We start from the raw sequence: 19,754 nt of genomic DNA on the forward strand, positions 1-19,754 counted from the left end.
TTTATGTTTGTCTTCCATTTAAATTAAAAAACATCAGTGATCAAATTAAGGCACGGGAAAGTTTATGATCAGACCAAGGCAAAAACAGGTAGTAAGTGATACAATGCTGTTTTTAGTTGTGGGGGTATGACTCAAGTAGCAATATAATTAGTTCCTTTGCTTTCCTGGATTCATGGTGATGTAGGGCCAACACCACATCTGCAGCAGGGCAAAAGAAGTACACAGAGCTTTGTTTTATATTCTAAGAAAAACTCTTGTGTTTTCCCCTGAAGATTAAACAACATCCGACAGTGATACCACTTGAACAAGAAATCACCCACTAGAAAATACAAGAAAGACCTAGGTAGAGTATTAGGACTACCAAGTTATATCTTTTCTAGGTCATCCTGAGAGATTCCATGAAAAACAGAAAGGTTTCTAACTTCACCTCTTCCTGCAGTATGAGAGGGGAGAGGGCACAGACTTCCTAAAGGAGGACAAGCAACAGGTTATTCTGAACGATGAGTACTGTTAACACAGAGAACCTTGACAAGCACGGGAAACGGAGCAAGATGGCTTCATTTATGTTTTCTGATTTGTAAGACACTACCCTGACACTTCTATTTGTCTACACCACAGACAGGAACACATCGATGGCATTCCACTCTCTTCTCTCACTATTCTATACTGTAATAGAAAAACCATCGCACCTATGATGTCAAGACCATCCTACAACTACACAGTGGAAGCCCCTGCCACCTTCTTCCTCATGGGCGTTCCAGGTTTGCAGTCTTCCTATCTTTGGCTGGCCATCTCATTTAGTGCTATGTATAGCATAGCCCTCTTAGGAAACAGCCTCATCATTACTGTGATCTGCATGGATTCCACTCTACAAGAGCCCATGTACTTCTTCCTATGTGTTCTGGCTGCTGTGGACATTGTCATGGCTTCTTCTGTGGTACCTAAGATGGTGAGCATCTTCAGCTCTGGAGACAGCTCCATCAGCTTTAATGCCTGTTTCACTCAGATGTACTTTGTCCATGCAGCCACAGCTGTGGAGACAGGGCTGCTCCTGGCCATGGCTTTTGATCGCTATGTAGCCATCTGCAAGCCCCTACACTACAGAAGAATTCTCAAACCTAAACTGATGCTGGGGTTATGTGTGACTATCATCAGCAGAGCTGTCATTTCCATGACTCCATTAAGTTGGATGTTGAGTCATTTGCCTTTCTGTGGCTCCAATGTAGTTCCACATTCCTACTGTGAACACATGGCTGTGGCCAAGTTAGTATGTGCAGACCCCACACCCACCAGTTTGTATAGCTTGATTTGTTCCTCTATCATTGTGGGATCTGATACGGCCTTCATTACTGCCTCCTATACTTTGATTCTTAGGGCAGTATTTAGCCTGTCCTCAAAGAACGCACAGCAGAAGGCATTAAGCACATGTGGCTCTCATGTGGGAGTTATGTGTCTTTTCTATCTCCCTGGGATGGCATCCATATATATAACCTGGCTATGGCAGGATGTAGTTCCCCTGCACACCCAAGTGTTGTTAGCTGACTTGTACCTCATCATCCCACCCACCCTAAACCCTGTCATTTATGGTATTAGGACCAAGCAGATCCGGGAGCGAATGCGGATGTTGATGATGTGCAGCTTTAGAAAAGGTTTGTGAACAGAAAACTCGTTACATTTAGTTCCCTAGACAAGTGCACACGTTTTAAAGATGCATGGAGCAAGACTCACTTGTCAGTGCAGAGTCCCAGATGAAGTTGTAGACTATGCTTGCATAAAATTTCAATTTTTAGTGAGAATGTTATGGATATGGGATGACTGCAATAGTCTGATATGTACAATAATTTTATTTAACTTGTATGTGCAATAGCATATAAACTTGGGAACATGCAGGCAACATACAATTGGTCTCTTCCCATAGACAGAGCCAACAATTCTCCCACATCCCAATTCGGTCACTTGTGGGCTATTTTTGTACAACTCTCCATGACATAACAGCCACACTACAGCAACAGTTCCATGTACAGTCTTAATTCCGGTTCATTATTCCTTTCATCTGACTAGGTTGGTTTTTGTTTAGTGGGATTCTCTCCACGAATTTCTCTCCCCTACACCTTCAAAGAGAATGTTATACAGTTACAAGAACCATGTAGCCTTCCCTGATGGCATCAGAAGATGCTAATTTAACACCAACTAGCTGCTAGATGGACTTTCCTTCCTTCCTGTTGACTTTATTTCTTCTTCACTGCTATTATCTTGTCTTTGATTTTGGGGGTCACAGACCTCACTCTAACCTAGAGACAAACACATGTAACCAGATGTATAATATGCCTCTGTGGCCAAGTGTCAGTGTGCCCTTGTGACACCATGTAACGTGGCCTTCTTTTTGTTTAAAGGGCTCTAGACTGCTGGGAGGGCCCTAAGGAAGGTTAATATGAAGGTCCTAGCTGCTTGGGGTAAAGGGGGATGGCTGCCACATGCAGAATCTATTGTTTGCCCTCCCTCTCTACAGAGAACAAAAGTATGGGATGGATTTTGGGACTTTACAATGAACTGGTGAGGTAGAATATGCTATTTTAAACCAGATTAGGGCCACTTTCCCAAAGAGGACACCCAAATCCTCTCAAAACATGTCTCAGACCCGAATGTAAAGAATCACTCTGACTTGTGATCTGTGAGGTGTTTGTTGACTTTGTTTCAATTGAACATGAAAATCATTTACAACCTTTAAAATCTCGTCTCCCAAATCTCTGGGGAAACAACTTAAGGCGTTTCAGTTTCCTCATCCACAAGGTAAAAAAAAACCACTGAGGCCCCTGACTTTTCTGACCCTGCCCTTTAGAGAAAAGACAGGCCCAGGACACTGCCCTCAAGTTCAGGGAGGTGATAAGGTGAGGATACTGTGTGCTTCTCTAGTTTGGGGCTTGGGGTTTGTTTGGTAGCAGCAAGCCTCATGTGAAGCACCCTCTCACCAGGACAACCAGCTCTGGACATGCACAGTATTATTTTGTCTCATTGGAAAACCTCATTTAAAATCTTTCCTGGAGTTTGCAATCATTTCCTCATTGGCACAGAGTTAGGGAGCCAGTAAGGAGGGCTGTGATCTCCAGAATGGACAAAGTCCACCATCCCTGTCATGTTTCCATCATGGGTCACAACGCTTATCTGACTGGGACTGCATTTCTGTGAGAGGTACCGACACTTTGGTCTAACAGCAAGATACCATGAGGTCAGGCAGAGGGGCCCTTAGGTTCTAAGCTGGGTTCAGGGGTATGCTGATCAATGGAAGCATCCTCCAGTAGCCCCGTGTCCCAGGGCAAATTCCAACATCAGGCTAGGATGGTGGCTCTCCTAGTCTTCCCCAACCAGGGAACAAATGGTGAGGGGAGTGGAGGTGGTGGTAATGCTGTAGCAAGGACTAAAATAGGGCAGGAGGCGGCCAGGGAAGGGACAACGGGGGAAAGTAAAAATGTGGGAGCCACCATCAGTCACATTGTAGAAGGAGATCTCATGGGCCTCATAATCCAGGAAGATTCCTACTCGCTGTGGAGGGACTGACAAGGGCAAGAGGGGGTACTCATTGGTGCCTGCCCGGTACTCCGTTCCCTTCCTCAGCCTTATCACCCAGAAGCCATAGTGGGGGGACAGATAGACCACCTCCTTCCGGTCTACATTTTCCATACACACTCCCAGGCCCCACTCAGACCTGTCTCCAACCTCCACCTCCCAATAGTGGCGGCCCGAGGAGAGGCACTGGCTGCCCAAGACAATGTTATAGCGGTAAAATCTCTCGGGATTGTCAGGCAGGTGCTGCTGGGTGTCTCCATAGTGCACACTTTTTCTGTCCTTGGACACGACAAGGCGGGCGTAAGCTGTGTCTGGATCGAGGCGCACATCGACTAGGAAAAAAAAGATCCTGGTGGTAACATTGATGCCAAACAAGGGGGAGTGTGGGAAGAGTGTAGGTACTCGGAGGAAGACAGAGTTCTCGGCGATGGGTGGGGTGGGGCACACAACACTGAGCCATTTTATCTCTATGGGTAAAGTCCCTCCCACTGCCCATCCCCATCCCCAAGCGTTGAATACCTGCATAGGTCTTCAAGATCTCTCTTAGTCCTAGCACACGGCAGTCTGTCTTCAGCTCCAAGGAGATTGGTTCTGGCTGCTGCGGGCTCCAAGATTTGCTCCTGCAGAAGAGGGTGTGTTTTGGACCCAGGAGTCTTAGCTCTGTCCCCGAAGCCTCCTTACCTTAGTTTCAGGGAAGAGTGTCTTGGCCAGAGCCAGTCAGGGTCGCCTGCTCAGCAGGGCAGAGGTGGGATGCTGGCTTGTTGAGCTGTAGATTGTGACAGAGCTAATGCTCACAACTTCCGGTTGTGGGGAAAGTTAAGCATTAGGATAGTGGAAGAGGAGGAGATGGGCTGCCCAGGAGAAAGGCTGCTGCCCCCGTGCCGAAAGCCTCATGTGCCAACTTCTTGGACTAGTTACATGAAATAACATACTTCAGCTTTTCTTAAATTCTTATTGGTAATACCCGAAATGAATTTGATTAAGTGCTAAAAAGGGGAGGTCAACCAATCTTCTTTAGCCAATGTAATGTAGATGGGGAGTCCATCCGCTTTCTATAGGTACTCAGTCTGTAGTCCATCTCCTTTTTGGCTCTGGCCAGGCCTCTCTGTCCCCTGTAGAGTATCACGGAGGCTCTGAGGATGGGATCATACCTATTTAAGGCTTCCTGAATACCCTAGAAGGAGGGAAAAATGCAGCGCATGAGTGTGCTGGCCTCAGAGAGACTAGACAGACACAAACGCTGAGAGCTTTCTGACCGGGAGCCTCGGACCTTGAGGCTGTGGAGACGCTTATGGGAGGCCAACAGAGCAGACTTGGCCTGGCTGAATGAACAGCTTTGGGGTCCACCTTGAGGGGGCCAGGATGGAAGGGATAAGTACCTGGTGTCCTTCTACTCCTTGCTGGGTGGATGCTCTGTCCTATGAGACTATGAAGGGTCAGGTCATCTACCCTACGATGAGGAAGGGGACAGCAGGCATCAGCTGGAGGCTACAGGAGCCTCAGCTGCTGGGCGGTGTGATGACAGGCCCCATGAAGAACCAGTGAACACTTCACCCTGGAGTCCCCACCTAGCTTCAGTTCTCACCCAGGTGTGCCAGGAAAGGATGCTACTCACCTGCAGCATCCAGCGCACAGGTCTCTGGGATCTCTCTTCCAGCTCCACAATCATCCTGCACAGGGCCTGGCTCTGCTGGATGATCTTGTTGTGCCTCAACTCCAGTGTGTTGGCTGTCTCTCTCCTCTCCTGCTCTAGGCTAGCCTGAGCTGCAGCTGCCTCTTCTTCCACCTGCTGACATGGCAGATCTTTTTCCTTCAGTAATTGCCGATATTTTTCAAACTCCCATAGGATGTTCTGCTTCCGTGTTTCCATCTGTGTCTGTGGAGTCAAGATCGGAATTAGCACTGATCCTTTTAGTGTAAGGGTCATGTGGGATGGAGGACACTAACATGTGGGAACACTCACTGTGGAAATGCTTTGGTATGACCATTTACTGGGTGCTATGGAGGCAAAGACAACGGATCCAGTCTTCCTATCTTCCTGACTCCCCACAGCCTCAGGGGCATTGTTTTTGGTCCTTTTCACAGGTAGAATATTTTCTTACATATAATGAGTGGGAACAGAGTATTTCAGACTTGGAATTATCCTAGACTTGAGATTATATGTATATAAAGAGACATTCTGGCAGTGAAATCCCAAGTCTGAACACTTATGATTCCCATATATCTTGTACATATAACCTGAAGGTAATTTTATAAAATAATTTTACTGTGCTTGCATTCTGAATGTGACCTATCATTAGGTGGAACTTCGTTCTATTTTTGGTACCATGTTGGTTATAAGACACTTTTGGATTCTGGAGCATTTTGGATTTCACATTTCTGGATGAGTGACATTTAATCCGTTCTACTCTCTCAGCCCAGTAAAATCTGGGGTGTTATCTTTTTCTTGAGACAGGGTTCCAGTTTACAGCCCCACTGGACTCTTATTCACTATGTAGACCAAGTAGGACTTAAAGTTGTAGCAATTCTCTGCCTTTGCCTCTTAAGGGCCAGTTTATAGGCAGGCACCACCATCCTGGTACAGGATATTATCTTGGTGTGATAGGATGCAAACTACCTTCCATTTTCAGAGCAGCAGCCAGAAGGTTACACTGATGGTTACTAAGGATGTTAACTACACTGTTGGGTAGTTTTTCTTCTTGTTGATGTTTTTATGCTTATTGTACCATTTTGGCCCACTTTGATGTTGCTGTCTCCTGATCAAAAGTTCTAGAGTTTCATGCCTACTGGCTTCAGATAAACTTCAGAGGTGGTTTTCTTTTCTTTTTTGGAGCTGAGGATCGAACCCAGGGCCTTGTGCTTGCTAGCGCTATACCACTGAGCTAAATCCCCAACCCCAAGAGGTGGTTTTCTACTATGTAGGTAACCGAAGTCTTAGCAGCGATGCCGTCGCTTGGCAAAGTGAAACAGAAACTGTGCTTGACCGCCACTCTACAAGCCACACTCCCACCAGCTCGTGTGTGTGCAGCACTGTTCCTTCCTCATACATGAAGATGTAAGATAGGCGGCGACTGCCACCTCACAACCTATAAGCTGGACCTGAAAAGTTAGATGGCCTTAAGTAAAGGGAAAGCTGAAGGCTCTGCCTCACAGGTAGGAGGCAGCCCCCACTGTCAGCTCTGGAAGAGAAGGACACCCTGAGACCCTTTCTCCAGTGCAACCTGCCTTCCAGTTGGCAGCTCGCTCCTTCTCGCCAACTTCCAGCTTCCAGGCTTCTTCCTGTTCTTTCCTCAGAAGTTCCAACGTTTCCTGGAGTTTCCACTGCAAGAGACATGGAGCTCATGAGTGTGATCAGTGTTTCTCAGGCAACAGGCTGGTATAAATGCCAAGAGAAAACTGAATGCTACAGAGGGCATAGACTGCCCATGTGGCACCCAGGGAAGCTCTTTGGGTTGAGAATCATTTTAACTCCCATAGTTCCAAGTGTCTGTAAAGGTCTATAGCTAGACTTTCTAGGACACGAAGACTTTGGACTTTCCTGCCCACAGCTAATTTTATTCTTATTAATTTTCTTCCCTATTATTTCCCAGAAAGTGTGCTCCAAAGCCAGGAGCATCAGCATGGCAGAATCTTGAGTCTTATCAAATGAGAACTGGAATTTAGGAAGCTCCTTGGGTAGGTAGTTCAGGTACTCAATAAAGGTTAGACACTTTCCTAGGAAAGTGATGCAAAAGATTCTTACAGGAAAGCCAGAAGTATTTAGCTATTTCCTTTTATTCTGATAAGAGTAACTTTTTTGTTAAAGAATTATTAAGTACCAGACACGGTTCAAGCATTGCACATGCACTAACACTGCTGAGGTTTGAATGAGAAGCATCCTCCATAGGTTCATGTGTGCGAAGATGTGATCCTCAGCTGGTGATGGGTTTGGAAAGGTTGTAGGAAACTTTAGGAGGCAGAGCTTAGATGGAGAAAGTAGATCACTGTGGGGCAGGCCTGGAGGTTTATGGCCTGGTCTCACTTCCTGTTCATCCTTCCTAACTATAGATGTCATGGGACCAGTTGCCTATTGCTGTTGTCACTGTGATTTTCCCAGCACAATGCCCTGGGTCCCTTTGAACTGTGAGCCAAAACCAACCGCTTCTCCCTTACATGGCTTCTCGTCAGGTATTTGATGACAGCAACAAGAAAAATAATGAGTACAAATACGTTCCCCAGATGTAGCGTCATCACCATTTTATAGATAAGAGAACTGAGGCTCTAAAGTGACCCATCCAAAGTCACCCAGCTGGTAAATGACAGGGCTGGGAATTAACCAAGATCTTAACCTCTATGCTACAATTCTCTCATTGTTCTAAAACTTTCAAAACAAAATGAAATATACACACCTTTAATGTTTTAGATATTTGTCCTGTAGAGAAAAATGCTTATTCAGAGGGTCTGCCATGTATTCTTACATTTGAATCATAACTTGAAGAAAGAGAATTAAGGCAGAACAAGATCACTCATGCACATCTGAGAAAAGAGCAAGGTGGGGCCTGGAAGCTGATCACAATGGTTAAGATGGACAAACAGTGATGAGACTGAGCTGGCTTATCCCAAAGTGTGGGAAACACAGCCCTAGCCAAAGAACAAGCTCTCTATTATAGCCTTTTGTCTCTCTTTAACTAGTGTAACCTAAAGTTAGAAAAGGCTGATAATATGGATACTGTGATTATTAATACATGATTAGTACAAAGCATGCCTGGCAATTGGGGAATCAATCCTAAGTGACTCATTTATGATCCTTTCCAGCTCCAAAATAATGTATCAGGATCCAAAATTACTAAGCCTGAGTTGTGTTTATGAAATGAAGAGGTTAAAATGATTCAGTTAATGCCAAGCAACAATATGAGGCCCTAGAAGGGGGAAGTTAGTTAGTACTTGACTAATAAATAACAGAAATAACAGTCACCATATGTAAACTCATTCAAGCCATGTAGAATAGAACTCCAGTGGAAATCAAGGGTCTGCTTCAAGTTCTCAACACTAAACTTATCCTCTAGTTAGGCATCCCCATGTTAAGGTTTGAGATGGGATGCAGAGGAAACGGGAGAGAAGGAAATCAAAGGTGGTTATGCATAAAGAAAAAGATGTAGCTCAGAATAGTAGATGCAAAGATCTGCAGCTATCAGGAGTGAAGGGACTCAGCTCTCAAAGACAAAGATACAGAGATGATACAGAGATGGCCAGATAAGAAGCAGAGGAAAGGCTGGCATGGCCAGGTTCTATTGCTTACCTTATATTCCCAGGCAACATCCTTTATGGGCACAACAGTGTGGGCTTCGTGCTCTGGGGACTGGTGACAGGCCTTGCAGGTTACCACATCATCCTCTTTGCAGAACACCGCCAGCTGTTCCTTGTGGAGATTACACACATCACGCTGTAGTCCCATTTCCATACAGAAGCCTAGCAGACGGACCTTATCTACGACACTGGCCAGCTGCCAATTGGGTCGTAGTTTCCTTGGCTGTGCAGGAGCTCGACAAAGTGGACAGGTGTAGCCCAAGTCCTGGGATTCTCCTGAGAGTTTCCAGAGTCCAGAGAGACAGCTGTGGCAGAAAGTGTGACCACAGTTGATGCTCACAGGTTCCCGAAGGAAGGTCATACAGATAGGACAGTTCATTTCTTCCACAATGGCTTCCATTAACGCTGCTGGATTCATGGTTCCATCTAAGAACAGTCTCAGAACATAAATAAAGACTGCAAAGAACAAAAGAAAAACAAGAGAAAACAAGAGGAAAAGGTAGCAATAATAAGTTCTCCCCCCACATCAAAGTGAATGATTGATAAAAATACACTTATTTTAGAACCTTCATTGGCCATGTATAATAAACACTGGCCTCCACTGAAGCTATTATTGGGTAACATTGTTCACACCACAGAAGGCACAAGGAGGGTAGGAATGGCTATGAGAGTGGATTTGGAGAAATCTTTATTTATTTGTTCAATTCTGATTCTCTTGAGTTTATTCTACCCTACTTTTCCCACTCTAATCATGCTACGGAAATCAACATACTCTCTTGGACTAGGGCAAGTTAATACAAGATGTGACGTTCCAACATTCAGAAAAAGGCCACAAAATACTGTCAGCCTTCCTCTGTGATACCTTTGGTGTGCAGTTATAGTCTTCAAGGTGCAAAACCACAAACGCCAGATGCTCATTGTCTAGCTGCTCAGTTTTTCTTATGTTGCACACTGATGTGTAAAGGGAAAGGGTAATAACAGTTCTTTCACTGTGTCCTGTAAATCACTATTTGCCTCTCCTGCATCACATTTCCATGACTGACCAATGTAACAAGACACTCTCCTCAGCATGTGCTGCACGTGAGAAAGCAGAGGGGAAATGACATCCCTTGGAAGAGAAAGCAAGGATCACTTCAGGATATATTGATGTATATGGGTGATTATTGCCCAGGCCACATGTGTGAGCTTGAATGGCCAGTGGCAGGCTTCTTGGCATACTTGGTAATATTTAGTAACTCACCTTGTAAGTTTGTGCTACTAGACAGGCTATTTAGAGGGAAGAATCACATCGACTTTAAATACTGCTGTATCTTCAGGACCTAAATAGTGCCTACCAGGCAAATAACTGCTGAATACATGCCCGCTAAATGATTACATCAGGGTTAGGGAATAGTTCCTAAACCTCAAATGCTTTTATAGTTTATTAGGTAACTGAAAACAAAGCAAACTAATAGGAAACACTCTTGAGTATCTAAGTATGTGCCAGGCATGGTTCTGTGCACTTTACATGGATAATGTTGGTTTATTTCACAATCCATGATAGAAACCATCATTCTCATTTTGCAGGTGCTTGTTTTCTATTATTCTACTTTGAGAAAACCACCTATCTTCTCCAGCTTCAGGGCATAAGACAAAGTCAAAGGCAGAGAGGAAGAAGTCACTGTGTTTAGTCATGCAGAAGGGCATTTTGGAGGCACCAGGACAGAAAGTCTGCAGGACTTAATGCGGCCATCAGCAGGTCACTCCTCACCTTTCCCCTGCTTCCTGTTCTTCTGGTTCCACTGTCACCACCAAACCATGAGATCCAGACCCTAAGATCCAGTTCTGCAAATACCGAACTCAAAGGCCTACTGTGGTTCATCACAAGCCCTATATAAGCTCAACTGGAGGGATCCTGGACCCATGTCTGTTCATTTTACCCTGTCTCAGGTCATGCTGTTCTAACTGGAACTGTTTCCATGATCCTACAGTTGACATCACTTACTGCAAGTTTGTTTGTGTTAATCCTCACACTAGAGATTGACTGTGCATATTGTGTTTTTTTCATGATATTCCTCATGCCATGATAAATTTAAATTACAGAGATATCTTCTGTTTTGTTCATGTATTCTTGATGCCAAGAGCAGGGCATCGATATATGTTAAATTCACGAGAATTAAATGTAAATGTTGAGATCCCAGCCGATAGTAGAAGTGTTAATATCTTCATCTAAGGCAGCGTGTGTGTGTGTGTGTGTGTGTGTGTGTGTGTCACACGCTGCTTTGATATCAAAAGCACAAAGAGCAACAGAAGAACCAAAAGCAGTTGAAAATTTGGAAGATATTGGATGTAGGGAAGTGAGGTAAAGAAACAGAAATGATAAACCAGGAAAAGTGGTGGCAGCATGCTCTTTCTACACATGGCCTCAAAAAGACGTAAACATGGGAAAGTTGTCAGAAATCCGGGGATCAATAGATGTCTTTCTCCAACAGGACATCTGCCTTAACGCTCTTTTATCACACACAAATTACTTGGTTCACGTCTTAAAATTATTAACCGCTCAGGCATGTTCAACTTGCAGCCGAGGGCACTATGGATATGGCCCAACACAAAACTGTAAACTTAATTTTCTTTATGAGATTTTTTTGGATAGTGCGGTTCTCTAGAATGAACTTGGTAGTAGACAAGTCGTTTTACAATGTCAAAACGGTGCCCCCACTGGTGCTTCCATAATGCCCAGGGAGAAGAGGGAGGGGGCGGAGCCTGGCAATATCCGGGAAATTGGAGCTGAGGGCCAGAGGGCTCAGACTCGGGCACCCGAGGGTCGGGGAAGGGTGGCGGGTCCCCAGGGCAGTGAGCTGGGTTAAGGAGTGCAAGGACCTGTGTCTTCCAAAGATCCCCGGCTTGCCGCCTCCTTCTCTCTGCGCACCGTAGCCCGCCTTGGAGATGCCGAGCTCCAGCGGCCTAGTCCACAGCATCAGGTGCGGCCGGGCGCTCACCTGCGCGAAGCTGCGGAGCCCAGCCAGAGCACGGCGGCCTGGGCCGAGCAGCACCCGGTGACTCCAGGGCCCGCCCACAGCGCCGGAAGCGACGAACCATAGGCCCGGGCCTGGTCCATCCTACGTCTGCACCATGAGCGGCCTGATTGGCTGTTAATTTGTCACTTTTCCTTATGGCATGCAGCAGCCTGGGAGCTCAGCCAGGTTTGGATCTGTGTCCCAGCTTGAGTGTATGGTGGCACATTTACACGTTGGAACCCGTGTTTCTCTGGAAGATATGCAACCAGCCATGGCTCCAGGTTTCAGACACTAACAAAATTAGTAATAAACGCTTCTGGTTTTCCTAACTCGACATTCCCATACTTTCTAGGTTGCTCCTCATTGCAACAAACTAGTTTCAGAGTTAGAAACAATATTGAATGGCGAAGCAGAAGAGTCCTGATCATAAGCAGTCGTTAAAAATTTCTTTAAAAAATAATTATTTTATATCCCGGCTGCAGTTTCTTCCCCTTCCTCCTTTCCTCCCAGGCTCCCCACTCCCGGGTTTTTTTTTTTTTTTTTTTTTTTTCAATAAGGAAAATGAATATCAACAAAACATGGCATATCAAGTTATAGTAAGACTAAGCACCTCCCCTTGTATTAAGGCTGGACACGGTGACCCAGTATGAGGAGTAGGGTCCCAAAGTTAGTAAAAAAGTCAGAGACAGCCCCCATTCCCACTGTTAGGAATCCCACAAGAGGACCAAGCTACACAACTGTAACATGTATGCAGAGTGCGTAGGTCAGTCCCATGCAGGTTCCCTTGTTGTCAGTTCAGTCCCTGTGAACCCCTATGAGCCCGGGTTAGTTGATTCTGTGAGTTTTCTTGTGACGTCCTTTGTCCCTCTGGCTCCTACAATCCTTTATCTCCCCTCTTTTGCAGGATTACCTGAGTTTTGCCTAATGTTTGGCTGAGTCTGCGTCTGTTTCCATCAGTAGCTGGATGAAGCCTCTCTGATGACAATTGGGCTAGGGACCAGTCTGTGGGTATAGGTGAATATCATTAGGCATCATTACATTGACATATTTTTCCTCCAGTTGTGTTTAGTTCTATCCTAGGTCTTTGGGTCATCCAGCCTGTGGGTCCTGATGCAGTGCCAGGGGTGGGCTTACTCTCCTGGCATGAGTTTTAGGCTAGACCAGTCATTGGCCACTCCTTCAATCTCTAGGCCACTCTTACTTCAGCACATCTCACAGGCAGGACAGACTATATAGGTCGAAGGTTATGTGGATGGGTTGTTTCCCACTCCCTGCACTTGAAGTCTTGCCTGGCCACAATCCATTTAAAAAATGGGGTACAGAGCTAAACAGAGACTTCTCAACAGAAGAATCTCAAACAGCCAAGAAACAAGTAGATGTTCAACATCCTTAGTCATCAGAGAAATGCAAATCAAAATGACTCTGAGATTCCATGTTACATCTGTCAGAATGGCTAGGATAAAAACACAAGTGACATCTCATGCTGGAGGGGATGTGGAGCAAGGGGAACATTACTTCATTGCTGGTGGGAGCACAAACTTGTATATTTCCAAAGTGCAAACTTTGGAAATCAGTGTGGCAGTTTCTGGGAAATCAATCTACCATAAGACCCAGTTATACAACTCTTGGGCCTATACCCTGTAGTTCCAACCCCTATTAAGGATTCTGTAATGGTCACACCCACAAGGTGGGGCTGAGGGAGGAAGCTGAAGACACAGGATTGAGAGGAGAGGCTTCTCTTGGTTCTGGGACCCTGGAGGTAGACCGAGCAGAGTTCTCCAGAGAACACCGCCGGACTGCGCCATACCCTTTCCCAGACCCTGCAACCTATCCCTTCATTTGTAAGTTACCCCACAAAATAAACCTCCCTTTTAACTACATGGAGTGGCCTTAATAATTTCACCAATATCTGGCACTCACAAGGGGCAAATTCCAAAGGCCTAGGCAGCTCCGACCCTCAGCCTCCTCCCCGGCTGGCAGGTATCTAAACCCACCTGCAAAGTTACATTTAACCAGGGAACGCCTACAAAGTTCCATTCCTGAAAAAGGGAGCAGCTAGTCTGGTCTCAGTTCCCTAGCTTAGCCCCCAGACCAGCAAAAACCTCTGTGAGTGAGGCCTTCCCACTCCTCCCTGAGTGCCTGCTCCCCGCCATCTTGGCTCCTGCCTTCAGCTGCCACCAGCCAAGGTCGCCAGCAGGCCCTGCTTTGGAGCTATACCAATGCCTCCTGCTGGCTGAAAAGTGCTACTGCACCCCTCAAAACCAGGGAAAGGTAAACTTTCAAGTAAAAGTACTTGATAATTTTACACCTTAAAACTGACTAACAAATTTTGAGTAATTCTTGTAATATGGCTGACATCATTAACTCACAAGAATTAAAAACCTTTTTGCCTGTATGATGAATGACATTTTCTTGGAAATATACGACCTCCCTAAGGCATATCTGGCCTGTACCATTTTGGCATTCATCGTAATAATTCACACAGTGTTCAAACACTGGTTTAATAATAAGGGCAAAGATGAGTCATTATTGGGACTGATACAGGCTTTAAAAGATAGCAATGAAAGCTTACAGAAAGATTCTCTCTCTGGAATCTGCTAACCAGGATTTACAGGCTTTAAAAGATAGCAATGAAGGCTTACAGAAAGATTCTGTCTCTGGAATCTGCTAACCAGGATTTGCAGGCTTTAAAAGATAGCAGTGAAGGCTTACAGAAAAAGATTCTCTTTGTGGAATATGCTAACCAGGATTTGCAGGCTTTAAAAGATAGCAATGAAGGCTTACAGAAAAATATTCTCTTTCTGGAATCTGCTAACCATAATTTACAGGTTTTAAAAGATAGCAATGAAGGCTTACAGAAAAAGACTCTTTCTCTGGAATCTGCTGACCAGGACTTACATAAAAATATTCTCTCTCTGGAATCTGCTAACCAGAATTTACAAAACAAGCTTGTACCCAAAATTGCTTTTATTGATAATAAATATGAATATTTAATGGGTAGAACACTAACTCTCCAGAGTGAAGTTGTAGCTACTCAGACACTATATAAGGAAGAACAATTATCATTAATTGATAAGATAAGGTCCACTTCCATGATTCCATGAGAAATCTGGAATCCTTTACAAGAGAGGAGGTTTACTCCCTGGAACAGACCCTAGGTGCTCGTTTACAAGCCCTGGAGGAAACTCTCAATAAACATGACAAGGGACCTAATAAGCAAAAGGGCAAGACCATACAGGTTGTAACATCTCCAAATGGCTCTCATACAATGGCTTATCCTGTTATCATCCAGCAGATGACACACACCCAGAGCCATATACAACATATACATTACAACCAATTTCAACAAGGGACTTTAAAAATATAAAGGAAGCAGTAGTTACATATGGGATACACTCCACATATGTAAAACAGATGTTAAATTCATGGTCTACCTCACATAGAATCATTCCAGATGACTGGCATCAGTAAATTTCAGCTGTTCTAGAATATAGCCAGCAGTTACAGTGGAAAAGCTGGTTGAGAGAAGAGGCAAGAAATTTAGAACAACAAGGTAAACTCAGAGGTTTTGTGATCTCCCAAGATTAAATACTTGGTGAGGGATGTTTTGCTGACAGGAATGTACAAGCCATTTATGATGAGCATACAATATCCCTATGCCGTACAGCAGCTCTAAATGCTTGGGAAAAATTTCCAGAACCTGGAAAAGCAACTGAGGTATACACAAAGGTATTTCAGGGACTGCACAAACCCTTCACTGATTTTTTACAAAGGCTGAACACAGCTATAACAAAAGCTGTATCAGATAAAGAATTAAGAAAAGTATTAACTGAGTCCTTGGCATTTGACAATGCTAATGCAGAATGCAAAAGAATACTTACACCATTGAAGATCAGATCAGCTCTTTTGGAAGAATGGATTCAGTATACTAATGGTGTTGAGTCTCTTAACTACAGTAATGAGGCTTGGATAGGAGAGACAAATCCCAGAGGTGAAAGAAGGCTCCGTGGTACCAAATGTTTTAAATGTGGTACACCAGGTCATATAAGTAAAAACTGTACATGGGGTAATCCTAGAAGTAATACTCCTCCTAGGAATAGCCTAAACAGGAGACCCCAACCACCTCCTGGATTATGTAGAAGATGTGGCAAAGGCTAACATTGGACCAGTGAGTGCAGATCAAAAATAGATATATGAGGCAACCCTTTACTGGTGGGAAACGCCTCAGGGGGCCTCTTGCAGGCCCCCAAATTAAATGTGGTAAGAACATGCCCAGCCACTGTGGAAGACATTCCTCTCTAGGACAACTGAATAAACCAATGTCTAATGTAAAAACTGATACTACAATGGATGATAAAACAGCTCTGATAGATGAATCACAGTTTACAAAGAACATAATAATATTTTGGCGGACTTCCATAAATGAACAAAGACCAAATCTTAGAATTAGAATTAATGGCTTGGTTCTGGAGGGCCTGGTAGACACAGGTGTGGATGTGACTATAATTACACCAAAATCATGGCATCCGAATTGGCCTCTTCAAGAGGTAGATGTCCAACTTTTAGGAATTGGCACCCTATCTCAGATAAAACAGAGTTCGAGATGGGTTGAATGCATAGGGCCAGAAGGACAGAGAGGAAGGCTGAAGCCATATGTAGCAAATGTAGCAGTAAATCTATGGGGCCAAGATCTGTTACAACAGTGGAATACCCAGATTAAAATTCCTACACTTTCAGAAAAGGAATACAGGCCAATGTATGTTTCTAGGAATAATATCATAACATGTTATAAAAAACACTCACCAACCATTCAGGCTATACACAAACAGAGCACAACTGCTGTTGAACTCTCAGAAGTACCAACTGCCTTACCTTTAAAATGGCTAATAAACCTGTCTGAGTTGGACAGTGGCCTTTGACAAAAGAGAAGCTACAAGCTTTATAACAGCTGGTTCAAGAGCAGTTAAATGCTCAACACATTGAAGAATCTACCAGCCCTTGGAATTCTCCTGTATTTGTCATTTAAAAAAAATCTGGTAATTGGAGAATGCTGACAGAGCTATTAATAAAGTAATTCGGCTGATGGGCTCCCTACAGACTGGAATGCCCTTGCCCTCTCTGCTACCCAAAGAATTAAATAGTCCTAGAGAATTATCAGCCGAAGCTGAGAAGGAATTGGCTCTAGTAGAAAAGATAATTTGAGAAGCACATGTGGATCATGTGGATCCAGAACTTAAATGCATTCTTGTCATATTCCCCTCCAGACATTCCCCCACAGGTATTTTTATGCAGAGGGAAGATATTATATTGGAATGGATATTCCTATCACGTAAACCAAATAAGAAATTAAAGACTTATATAGAAAAGATCTCTGATTTGATTCAAAAAGGTAAATTAAGACTTCACCAGTTGACAGGAATGGACCCAGCAGAAATTGTAGTACATTTAACTAATGAGGAAATTTCATCACTAGGGAAGTATAATGAATACTGGCAGAGAGCCTGCAGTAACTTTTTGGGAGAGATTAACAACCATTATCCCAAAAGCAAGAGATTAGAATTCATAAAGAAGACTGAATGGATCCTTCCTCACATTGTAGGACTCAAGCCAGTTTCTGGAGTCCTCACATTCCATACCGATGCAAATAAATCAGGGAAAGCAGGATACAAATCAGGAGACTTAAGTAAAGTGGTACAAAGTCCATAGAGCTCTGTACAAAAGGCAGAATTGTATGCCATTCTTATGGTACTGATGGACTTCACAGAACCCCTCAATATAGTCACTGACTCTCAATATGCAGAGAGAGTTGTTTTACATATTGAAACTGCTGAATTTATTCCTGATAATACAGAATTAACTTCATTATTCACACAATTGCAGGAAATCATCAGAAAAAAGGAACATCATATATATATATATATGAATCACATATCAGATCCCATACAGGTCTGCCAGGACCTCTAGCATAAGGTAATGATGAGATTGATCAGTTACTAATAGGTAATGTGCTAGAAGCCTCAGAATTTCATAAGAAACACCATGTAAATAGCAAAGGTTTGAAGAAGGATTTCTCCATTACTTGGCAACAAACTAAGGATATTGTGAAAAAATGTCCTACTTGTTCCTTCTATAACCAAACTCCATTACCTGTAGGGAGCAATCCAAAAGGTATACAAAGAAATGAAATTTGGCAGATGGATGTGTTTCATTTTGCAGAATTTGGAAGATTAAAGTATGTACATCATACTATTGACACCTATTCAGGATTTCAGTGGGCAACTCCTATGAGTTCTGAAAAGGCTGATTCTGTGATTACACACCCATTAGAAGTTATGGCCATCATGAGAATACCTGTACAAATCAAGACAGACAATGCCCCAGCATATGTCTCCAATAAAATGAGACAGTTCTTTGCTTATTATAATATAAAGCATGTTACAGGTATACCACACAATCCCACAGGCCAAGCAGTCATAGAAAGATCCAATCGAACTTTAAAGGATATGCTAAATAAACAGCAACAGGTAACAATGACTCCTAGAAATAGATTGCATAGTGCTTTATTAACCTTGAATTTTCTCAATGCTGATGAGAAAGGAACAACAGCTGCGGAGAGACATTGGATGACAGACAAAACTCCTGAGCTAAACCAACCGGTTTATTTCAAAGATGTGTTGACCTCAGAATGGAAACCTGGATATGTCCTACATTGGGAAGGGGTTTTGCTTTTGTTTCCACAGGAGAAGAAAAGCTATGGATACCAACAAAATTAATAAAAATTCGATTCAAACAGGAGAAACCCCTTGATGAGGAGAAGTAAAAGATCATCTACCAATGTGACGTCTCTTCAAGTTGTAAGAAAAATTTAACAATCAAAGGTTGGGGTAGGGTTCTGTTTTTGTCTTCCAGGATAATGGAAATACCCATCTTCCAGAAATCATAAGGCCTTGGATATCTGGATGTTTACAGCAGAAAGAAAGAATGTATTGGTACCAATATACACAGGGTAAAATATCACTGTCTAACATCTATATCTCTATCAATCTAGAATAGTTGTGGTTCCAATTCAATTATAAACCAAGCTGGCTTTGGAGATGGAATTGGCTCACTCTTTCTCTAAACCCAAGCATATTGATAAAAGAAAAGGTTGAGAGATTCTTCAGTCCCATATCAGAAGAGTTCTCTGATGTGAGACAGAAGGAAACCAATTATAAGGGACCATTGTCTTCAAGATTCTAGTTCTCTCCATGCTTGCTCTTGATTTCTCGGAATCCTTTCTTACATGTCATGTCATCTTTAAATCCAAACCTTCCATTCTGATAAAAAAATAAGTTTTTCCAATAGCAATCTCTGAAGTCTCCAGAAGGAAGATGGGGCCCCAACAACAACAACAACAACAACAACAACTCTACCCAGTCCAGAATGATGCCATGGTAATCATCATCATACTATACTTCTTTCCAGAATTTCAGACAGTCTTACCCATTACTCTGAGAGTTGCTGCAGAATCTACAGTTAGTATAACTGAGATTTAACTATCTGAGCTTTCTCACAATACCCAACAGAGATACCATTGCCCCCTAAACAGCAGGAAGCAGTTCTAAGAAAATGACGCCCCTTCTCCCTAAGGTTTCATATTTCTCAGGGTTATGGATAATGGTTCTAGGGTTGGGGGTGGAAGAAACTGTTAAACTCAGTACTCTCCTTAAGGAAAGAAAATAGTCTCAAAAAAAAGGGAAAAGAAGAAATGGAATGGATAGGTATAAGATATTATGGTAGACTATCGTATACATTAGTAAACAAATTTAGTAAAATAGCAGCCTTAGATAATTTGCACTGTTATGAATTCTTATATGTTGATACAAATATAAACTTTTTATATTCCTATTTAAGATAATTTGTATATTG

At 43.4% G+C, this 19,754-nt stretch overlaps 2 protein-coding genes across 4 annotated transcripts; one reads left to right on the plus strand and one right to left on the minus strand.

Moving 5' to 3' along the window:
• Positions 1 to 676: 676 nt before the first annotated feature.
• On the plus strand, positions 677 to 1,657 carry LOC118575826 (olfactory receptor 52I2-like). Its single transcript, XM_036176239.1, has one exon. The coding sequence runs from the start codon at positions 692 to 694 to the stop codon at positions 1,655 to 1,657; it is 966 nt and encodes a 321-aa protein (XP_036032132.1). The 5' UTR covers positions 677 to 691.
• A 169-nt stretch (positions 1,658 to 1,826) lies between these two features.
• On the minus strand, positions 1,827 to 11,898 carry Trim68 (tripartite motif containing 68). 3 transcript variants are annotated; one of them, XM_036175305.1, is made up of 7 exons: positions 11,829 to 11,898; positions 8,843 to 9,306; positions 6,790 to 6,885; positions 5,180 to 5,440; positions 4,716 to 4,738; positions 4,084 to 4,184; positions 1,827 to 3,896 (listed from the first exon to the last, which is right to left on the minus strand). In XM_036175305.1, the coding sequence occupies exons 2-7, from the start codon at positions 9,266 to 9,268 to the stop codon at positions 3,349 to 3,351; spliced, it is 1,455 nt and encodes a 484-aa protein (XP_036031198.1). In that variant the 5' UTR covers positions 9,269 to 9,306; positions 11,829 to 11,898; the 3' UTR covers positions 1,827 to 3,348. The 3 variants fall into 3 exon arrangements, with proteins under 3 accessions (XP_036031198.1, XP_036031193.1, XP_036031205.1); XM_036175300.1 differs by having other exon boundaries at positions 11,710 to 11,898; XM_036175312.1 differs by lacking the exon at positions 4,716 to 4,738 and having other exon boundaries at positions 3,326 to 3,896; positions 11,710 to 11,898.
• Positions 11,899 to 19,754: the final 7,856 nt, after the last annotated feature.

Source organism: Onychomys torridus, chromosome 1, assembly GCF_903995425.1.
Source record: "Onychomys torridus chromosome 1, mOncTor1.1, whole genome shotgun sequence".
Taxonomy (NCBI): domain Eukaryota; kingdom Metazoa; phylum Chordata; class Mammalia; order Rodentia; family Cricetidae; genus Onychomys; species Onychomys torridus.